Source organism: Halictus rubicundus, unplaced genomic scaffold, assembly GCF_050948215.1.
Source record: "Halictus rubicundus isolate RS-2024b unplaced genomic scaffold, iyHalRubi1_principal scaffold0061, whole genome shotgun sequence".
Taxonomy (NCBI): domain Eukaryota; kingdom Metazoa; phylum Arthropoda; class Insecta; order Hymenoptera; family Halictidae; genus Halictus; species Halictus rubicundus.
The window spans coordinates 290,435-299,752 of NW_027488602.1; the positions used below are offsets into that span (position 1 = coordinate 290,435).

General features: G+C 56.2%; 2 protein-coding genes across 2 annotated transcripts; both read right to left on the reverse strand.

Moving 5' to 3' along the window:
* Positions 1-2,717: 2,717 nt before the first annotated feature.
* Positions 2,718-3,689, reverse strand: LOC143363581 (uncharacterized). The gene has a single exon (XM_076804145.1). The coding sequence runs from the start codon at positions 3,687-3,689 to the stop codon at positions 2,718-2,720; it is 972 nt and encodes a 323-aa protein (XP_076660260.1).
* Positions 3,690-4,326: 637 nt separating this feature from the next.
* LOC143363582 (uncharacterized) lies at positions 4,327-7,914 on the reverse strand. Its single transcript, XM_076804146.1, has one exon. The coding sequence runs from the start codon at positions 7,912-7,914 to the stop codon at positions 4,327-4,329; it is 3,588 nt and encodes a 1,195-aa protein (XP_076660261.1).
* Positions 7,915-9,318: the final 1,404 nt, after the last annotated feature.

Consider the following 9,318-nt stretch of genomic DNA (forward strand, 5'->3'; position numbering starts at 1 on the left):
TGTGGACGGGTGCGTCGTCTGTTCGCGGTGGTGGTGCGAGTTTTGGTCCTGTACGGAGCCCCTGTATGGGCGCGCGATGTCTTGGCTAGGGGGCGCAGTGGCGGCACACGGTCGCTGCTGCGTCGCATCGAGCGCAGGCTGGCCATAGGCATCGTGCGGGGGTACCGCACCATTTCATACGCAACGGCGATGGTGATGTCGGGGCTGATCCCCCTCGAGCTGGAGGCCCGCGTGTTGGCGGATGTGCATACGCACTCCAGGGAACTCCGGCTCCGGGGGGTGGCCCCGGATCAGGCGCGGCTCATGGTGGATGAGCTCAGGCGACATGCTCGGCGGCACGCAGCCCGGGAGTGGCGCGATAGCCTTCCCGGGACGAGGGAGGGCGAGAGGCGGGCCGTTCGGGCCATCCTCCCGGTGTTCGATCAATGGAACAGGGGATGGATGGGGCATAGGGTCTCCTACCGTGTGACGCAGGTGATGAGCGGGCACGGGTGCTTCGGCGACTACCTGTGTCGCATCGGGAGGGAGACCGAGGAGGCGTGTCACCACTGCGGCGAGCCGCGGGACACGGCGCAACACACTCTGGAGGAGTGTCCGGCATGGGGGGGAGAGCGCCGTGCCCTGCGGCGCGCGGTGGGCCACGACCTCTCGCTCCCGGCTGTCGTCGCTGCGGCAGCCGGTGGCGAGGAGGCGTGGAGGAGGTTCGCTTCCTTCTGCGAGCGGGTTATGCTGCGGAAGGAGGCTGCGGAACGGGATCGGGAGCGTAATCACGATCCCGGCCGAAGGGGGGGGAGGCGGCGCAGGGTACGCCCCGGGGGCGTACCCCCGTTGCGACGCCTCTGACGCGAGCGGGGACGCCCTTGATGATCTCGAGGCGGGGGATCGGATATCCCCTTACACTCGGTCACCAACGGCGTCCCCGGAGGCCGCCGGGCATCTCGGGCGGGGGCCCGGATGCTCATCGGGCGGCCTAACAGGGGGGAAGGCGCCACGTCGTCCGTTGCGTGGTGCCTTCGGATAGAGTAGGTACGGGAGGGGGCCGCGTCCCCCCCTGAGTGGTATGCTAAGGCGGGGGCACACCGGATTGACATGCGCGCGCAGAGCACGGGTGCCCCCAGGAGTCTAGGGACGGACGGGGAGGAGTTAGTGGGTATACTCGGCGTTGCACCAACCAGCCGAGGAGTCCCACATAACCCGGACCCCCCCCCCCCCCGGGGGGTTCGGGTATCCGTAACGAGATTACCTCCTCGGAGAAAAAAAAAAAAAAAATAGGATAGAGGATAGGATAGGATAGAGGTATAGGATAGGATACAGGATAGGATAGGATAGAGAATAGGATCGGATAGAGGATAGGATAGGATAGAGGATAGGATAGGATAGAGGATAGGATAGGATAGAGGATAGGATAGGATAGAGAATAGGATAGGGTAAATTATATTATAGGTTAGGGGATACGATATTATAGAGGATAGGATAGGATAGAGGATCGGATAGGATAGAGGATAGGATAGGATAGAGGATAGGATAGGATAGAGGATAGGATAGGTGTTTCGGCGTCGACCGACGGTCGGAGCAGCCTGCTGCCGGGACCACTCAGATTTGAGCGCGCAAACGAATCCACAGGATGGGTCAATGAGAGGTTGAGACAGAGAGAGAGAGAGAGCGAGGATTAAAGGTGGAACAGCACTTTTAATCGAGTACTCGCAATTACAATGCGCCGTGAGAGGCGCGAGCCGGCGGACGAGCGGAGATCTTGCGCGAGCCAACTTCTGCCGTCGGATCGCGAAGCGGAGATCTTGAACGACACGAAACACGTGCCGTCGCGAGGCGGAAATCTTCGACGCGGACGACGGAAATCTTGGCGCGAAGCAGAAGGCTCGTAACGCGGCGAGAAAGAGCGCGAGAAAAATACGAACGAGTATTTTGAGAGCGCGAGAGATCAGCGAACGGGCGCGAGAACTAATACCGTACGATTAGACGACTGACGAAAGTTACAAGAGCGATGCGAGAGGCGAACATGAAGAGAGCGAGAAGGCACGCGCAGGTGCCTTAAATAACAAGGACCATCGAATGTGGAGCACCGTGATTGGTGCTCCCGAATCGGATAATCCTTGTTTGTCTCGATTTGAAGGATTCAAGCGTTGAAATCCGGTCAATGAGAGCGACACGCGTTCTTGCCGCGTGTTGATATACGAGACAAAAACCGTATGAAACAGCGGTCGCCCGCTAAGACAATAGCCGCCGAATTCCAACGCTTGAATCCTGAACATACCGCCCGCCTCGAAATATTAATTTCGAAATGCAGTGGAGGCGCACGGAAGCGCGTTAGCGCAAAAGAGCGGCCAAGTTTGGCCTAGCTAACTTAAACGATAAAGAGACAGCGTTGTACAATGCCCGAGCGCCTGTCCCCATGAGCGAGTGACGGACCGCCCGCCGTGCGATGACCGACTAAGAGCTAACGCGAACGTTTTCCAATACGGAACAGAGACATGAAAGTTACGAAAGGGCCGCCCGCCTTGGCGGCTCGGGGGCGCGAATTGTACACACGTTGAGCGGTGTGACGGAAAATAGCAAGTGACGCTTGAAACAAAAAAAGAAAGATACATTATAAAGTAAAATAGTGTGAAGCGCAACGATACATGGAGGCACGCAAATAAACGTTGAATTTGACACGTTGAGTACGGCGCATGTACTGAACACTTTCGGAGTCGACGCACTTATGAATTAGAGTCGGGACCGCACGCAACGGGTAGAGGACACACTTTTACGAGCGGACGTTTGAACGTGGACGTAGCAGTGCGTACAGTCACGACGCGAATGTGGCCGTCGTCGCCGGGATGCAGCTCGATGACGCGACCGAGATCCCATTTGCACGGGGGGATGGTAGGATTCCGAATTAGGACTAACTGCCCTAGTGCTATAGCGGGGCGCGCTGTACGCCACTTCCCGCGTTGCTGGAGAGAGTTGACGTAGTCATCCTGCCACAGCTTCCAGAAGCGTTGAGCAGCGTGACGAATGAGCTGCCAGCGTGAGAGGCGATTTTCTCCGAGATCCAGAAATGAAGGTTGAGGAGGGACGGTTAGCACGGAACCTACCAGGAAGTGCCCCGGAGTAAGGGGTTCGTAGTCGTCGAGAGTGTCCGATAGCGCGGAGAGCGGTCGCGAGTTGAGACACGCTTCTATCGCACAGAGGAGTGTGCTGAACTCCTCGAACGTGAGCGTGCGGTCACCGAGGACACGGCGGAGGTGATATTTCACGCTTTTCACCCCAGCTTCCCACAGGCCACCGAAGTGTGGCGCGGAAGGGGGGATGAAGTGCCACTCGGTGCCGTCGCCAGCCGTTTTGTTCTGGAACTCAGGGTGTCGGAGCGCCGAGCGATAGGCGGTTGTCAATTCGCGATCCCCACCGACGAACGTGGTGCCGTTATCAGAGTAAACGGCTTCAGGAAGGCCACGGCGAGAGCAGAATCGCAAGTATGCGTTGAGGAAAGCCGGGGTGGAATAGTCCACAACCAGCTCCAGATGAATGGCCTTGGTGGCCATGCAGACGAACAGCGCTATGTATGACTTACGCGAGGTGATCCCGCGACCGGCGGAGGCGCGGACATTGAAGGGACCGGCGTAGTCGACACCGCAATGAGCGAAACAGCGGGTCGGAGGGGAGACTCGCGAGGCGGGTAAATTTCCCATTAACTGCTCGGGAACAGCGGCTTTTTCCCGAACACAGGTGATGCAACGATGGATCACCTGTTTTACGAGGCTCCGTGCGCGAAGGAGCCAATAGTCCTGGCGAAGGGTGAGGAGAGTGAGTTGCACTCCGCCGTGCAATGTTCGAACGTGAGCTTGTTCCGCCAGAAGTCTCACCAAGCGATGAGGAGCGAGCACGATGGGATGTTTTGTCCTTTGAGGGAGAGGTGAGTGATGTAAGCGTCCCCCTACCCGAATGATACCGTCGGGGTCAAGGAACGCGTTGAGTGAAAGGAGTGAACTGTTTGTGGAGAGGGGCAAACGCCGGTTGAGAGCGCGGATTTCGTCGGAGAACGCGATGGACTGGAGGTGCTTTATCCAGAAGTTTCGAGCCGAGGAGATATCGGCCGAAGTGAGCGCGCGGTCGGAGGGTTGCTCCGGAGGGTCGGAGCGATCCCTACGACAATGCCGGATGAAGCGGAGGACATATGCTGTAACTCGCAGGAGTTTGGGCCAGCTCGAAAATCGAGAGGCTAAGTTCCATTCGGGAACAGGGGCTTCCGAACAGTGGAGTGACATTTTGGCTTCTGGTGGGTCAGTGTCCTCGTGAAGGAGCACTTGAGATGGCCAGGCGGAGACGTCATGGTGCAGCCAGCCTGGGCCCTGCCACCAGAGGGGAAAATTGAGAAGGTCGTCGCTGAGTCGTCGTAACATGACTCCACCTCGCGTGCGGCAAGCGTGTTTGGATATCGGCAACGCGATGAGCCACAAAGGTCTTCCACCGAGATGGGTGCGACTGGAGCCACGCGAGGACGACCGTTGAATCGGTCCAGCAGAAACAAGGAATGTCCCGATTGTCGAAGGAGGAGAGCACGAAGGTCACGAGGCGTGAGAGCAGTACCGCAGCCTGCAGTTCGAGTCGCGGTATGGTCACAGGGGAGAGTGGAGCGACCTTGGACTTGCCAGCGAGCAGAGAGACGGTAACGCGACCATCGGCTGAAATGCAGCGAGCATAGACGACGGCAGCGTAAGCGACCGTCGACGCGTCCGCGAAGCCATGGATCTCCATTTGGGAATCGGCAGGAGAATGACCGGTCCAACGAGAGAGTTGAACGCCGCTTAGTAACGGGAGACGCGTATAGATCGCGTTCCAGCGGTCGAGCAGAGGAGGTGAGATCGGGTCGTCCCAACTCAGACGGAGACGCCAGAGATCCTGAATTAGGATTTTTGCGCGAATAATGGCAGGCGTGACCCATCCGAGAGGGTCGTATAATTTAGCAATAGTTGAAAGAATAGAACGCTTGGTTGAGGGGAGCGATTCGGAAAACGAAGCATTGAATTGGAAAGAATCGCGAGAAGGATTCCAACTGATGCCAAGCACCTTGACGTGATCGTCAGGAGCGAGAATTTTTGAGCAGGCAAGGCCATGATCCGACGGATCGATGTCCTCAAGGAGACCACAATGGTTGCTAGCCCATTTCCGCAGGGTCATATGAGCGCATTGCAGCAGATTATTTAGCTGACCGCGAGATTGCAGAAGAGAAGAGACGTCATTGGCGCCAAAGAGAACGTCGTCGACATAAATGTTCGAGCGCAGGATCGGAACCGCGAGCGGAAAACGCGAGCCCTCGTCCTCGACGAGGCGCTGGAGAACTCGAAGCGCGAGAAAAGGGGCGCACGTCAACCCATATGTAACCGTCAAAAGTTGAAACGGAATTGGCGCGTCTGCTGGTGCCTCTTGCCAAAGGATCCTTTGGTAATCAATGTCGCGCGGGTCGATAAGTATCTGACGGTACATCTTGGCGATATCCGCTGTATAAACGTACCGAAAATGCCGCCACCGTAAAATGACGGAGGGAAAATCAGCCTGCAATTTCGGGCCTGGAAACAGGTGGTCATTCAGCGACGTGCCGTCTGAGGTTCTGCTCGAGGCATTGAAAACTACGCGGAGGTGCGTCGTCGAGCTACCTTCGCGAAGGACAGGATGATGTGGTATGTAGACACACTGCGGAGAGGTTAGAGCAGACGAGAGAGCGCGTCGCATGTGGCCCATTTCTTCGTATTCACGAAGGAAGGTCCGATACTCCAGAGCGAGAGAGGGCTTTAAGGAAAGCTTACGATGGAGCGATCGACTGACCTTCGCGGCGACAGAGTAAGAGTGGCCAATTTTGATCGGAGGACCGTCGCGAAAAGGAAGACGGACCACGTAGCGGCCGTCGGCCGTTCTGGTAGTATTGGCGCGGAAATGAGCCTCGCATTGCTCCTCGTCCGTCGTGAGGAGAGTCCGACGCGGGATTTCCTCGATTTCCCAGAATCGAGTTAATTCGTGGGAGAGAGGGTCCTCCTGAATGCAGTGATGCATTGAAAGGCTAGATGCAGCATGCGGAGAGGCGCGTGAGCGGACAGCGTCACGAGACGGACGCGAGCAGGGTCCGGAAACGATCCAGCCAAAAATACTATTCTGAGCGATCGGATGTCCTCGGGGGCCCTTACGCACACCGTCGAGGATGATGTCAGCGTAGACGTCCGCGCCGAGGATGAGATGGATCGCAGAGGAGCTGAACGGATCTGGATCAGCCCAATTTAGCGAAGAGAGATGCGCGAGAGAGCGCGAGTCGAGAAGGCGCTTCGGAGTGTACGTCGAGAGCGACGGAAGGACGAGAGCGACCGTAGAGATCGCGGGAGTCGCGGACGACCGTGGTGACACGCGGAGGCGAACAGCGTGACGCACGCGACCGGCATGCACGCCGCCAACAGCCGAGATCGAGGTCTCGACCCGGATGCGTTTCGCACGCAGTAGGGACACCATAGCTTCGGTAAGAAAGCTCGCTTCCGATCCTTGATCGATTAACGCGCGAACAGGGATGGAATGGCCCGACGGAGCGTGAATTCGGACCCACGCGGTAGCGAGCAAGACGGCGGAGCCCGGTTCGGTCGGAGTGGACGCGAGGTGAGACTTCACCTCTGGAAGGGGCGTCGGTGCCGGAGAAGGTGACGCGGGGAGAGCTTCAGTGTCGTGGAGGAGTGAATGGTGACGTTGATGACACACGCGGCACGTATATTTGCTCGGGCAATCCCGCACAAGATGCTTTAAACTCAAGCAGTTTACGCACCTCGAGAAACGGTGAACGAGATCCCGTCGATCACGAGGGCTACGTGCGTTAAATTTCGGACAGGAGCTGAGCATATGCGAGGCTCGACAGACGGGGCACGGAGACTTTGAATTTTTGTCGGACTGCGACGCTGTGGCGACATGTACACGAGATCGACCGGCGGAGGTTTGACTCGATGCGACGGGAAACGCAGAAGAGCTCGCTGGTGCACTGGGAGCGAATTCCGCGAGGGCGCGAACGCGAGAGTCGATGAATTTCGTGAGTGCATCGAACGTGGGAGGCTCTACATCGTCACCCGTCTTGATCTTCCACGCTTTGCGAGTCGGCGCGTCCAACTTTTGCGACACGATATGTACAAGGAAATCGTTCCAGAGATCGGCAGGTGCCCGCCCGAGATTTTTGAGTGAAGCAACAATTACAGAAACTCGATCGCGTAGGTTTTGGAGATCGGACGCGGATTCACGAGACAGCGCTGGTAAATCAAGCATCGACGTCAGATGTGAGCTAATGAGGCGCCGAGGGTTTTCGTAACGCGCGGTTAACGCCTTCCACGCGATATCGAAGTTGTCGGCAGTTACAGGGAGATTCCCGAGGCATTCGAGGGCACGGCCCGAGAGCGATGACATGAGATAGTGGAGACGCGTGACATCCGCGAGCGATTTATTCGCGATAATGAGCGCGGTGAAGCGATCGCGGAACGCCTCCCATGCCTCATAACGGCCGTCGAATTCCGGCAAATGGATGCTCGGAAGGAGCGGAGCGGCGGACGTGGGACTCGCTTGTCCGTCGGAAGTATGTTCAAGCTGACTTACAGAAGTGCTGGGGAGCTCGTCGAGTTTTGCTTGCATGGAGGCCAGAGCGTCGAGGTACGTTTCCTCCGTCGTCGAGAAAGGGTCGTCGGAGAAGTACGGGTGTGCAGCCTTCGCGTCCGGTGAGGTGGAGGCGAGGAGTCGAGCGTGCCCGGCCTCGAACCGCGTCCAGTTGGCCTTCAGATGAGCCATCCTCGTCATTAACGTCGAGCGAGTCCACTTCGCTTTCCCCAATTTGTTGAGGTTGACGAGCGCGCGCTCGATCGCGCGCTGCGTCAACAGCTGAACTTCGATCGCGTCTTCCATGATGCACGATCTCTCTTTCGTTTCTCACTGACCTCGTGGATTATTCGCGATCCGGCTCGAAGGACCAGAATGTTTCGGCGTCGACCGACGGTCGGAGCAGCCTGCTGCCGGGACCACTCAGATTTGAGCGCGCAAACGAATCCACAGGATGGGTCAATGAGAGGTTGAGACAGAGAGAGAGAGAGAGAGAGCGAGGATTAAAGGTGGAACAGCACTTTTAATCGAGTACTCGCAATTACAATGCGCCGTGAGAGGCGCGAGCCGGCGGACGAGCGGAGATCTTGCGCGAGCCAACTTCTGCCGTCGGATCGCGAAGCGGAGATCTTGAACGACACGAAACACGTGCCGTCGCGAGGCGGAAATCTTCGACGCGGACAACGGAAATCTTGGCGCGAAGCAGAAGGCTCGTAACGCGGCGAGAAAGAGCGCGAGAAAAATACGAACGAGTATTTTGAGAGCGCGAGAGATCAGCGAACGGGCGCGAGAACTAATACCGTACGATTAGACGACTGACGAAAGTTACAAGAGCGATGCGAGAGGCGAACATGAAGAGAGCGAGAAGGCACGCGCAGGTGCCTTAAATAACAAGGACCATCGAATGTGGAGCACCGTGATTGGTGCTCCCGAATCGGATAATCCTTGTTTGTCTCGATTTGAAGGATTCAAGCGTTGAAATCCGGTCAATGAGAGCGACACGCGTTCTTGCCGCGTGTTGATATACGAGACAAAAACCGTATGAAACAGCGGTCGCCCGCTAAGACAATAGCCGCCGAATTCCAACGCTTGAATCCTGAACAATAGGATAGAGGATAGGATAGGATAGAGGATAGGATAGGATAGAGGATAGGATAGGATAGAGGATCGGATAGGATAGAGGATAGGATAGGATAGAGGATAGGATAGGATAGAGGAGTGGATATTATAGAGGATAGGATAGGATAGAGGATAGGATAGGGGATTGGATTGTATTGAAGATAGCAGACGATAGAGAATAGGATAGGATACAGGATAGGATAGGATAGAGGATAGGATAGGATAAAGGATACGATATAGGATTGGATAGGATAGAGAATAGGATACGATAGAGGATAGTATAGGATTGGATAGACAATAGGATCGGATAGAGGATAGGATAGGATAGCGGAGAGGATAGGATAGAGGATAGGATAGGATAGGATAGGATAGAGGATAGGATAGGATAGATTATAGGATAGCATAGAGGATAGGATAGGATAGGGTAGAGGATAGGATAGGGTAGAGGATAGGATAGGATAGAGGATAGGATAGGATAAAGGATATGATAGGATAGAGGATAGGATAGGATAGAGGATAGGATAGGATAGAGGATAGGATAAGATACACGATAGGATAGGATAGAGGATAGGATAGGATAGAGGATACGAT

Coding starts and splice junctions, on each gene's coding strand:
- LOC143363582 (XM_076804146.1), bottom strand. CDS start 7,914: ATGGAAGACGCGATCGAAGTTCAGCTGTTGACGCAGCGCGCGATCGAG.
- LOC143363581 (XM_076804145.1), bottom strand. CDS start 3,689: ATGGGAAATTTACCCGCCTCGCGAGTCTCCCCTCCGACCCGCTGTTTC.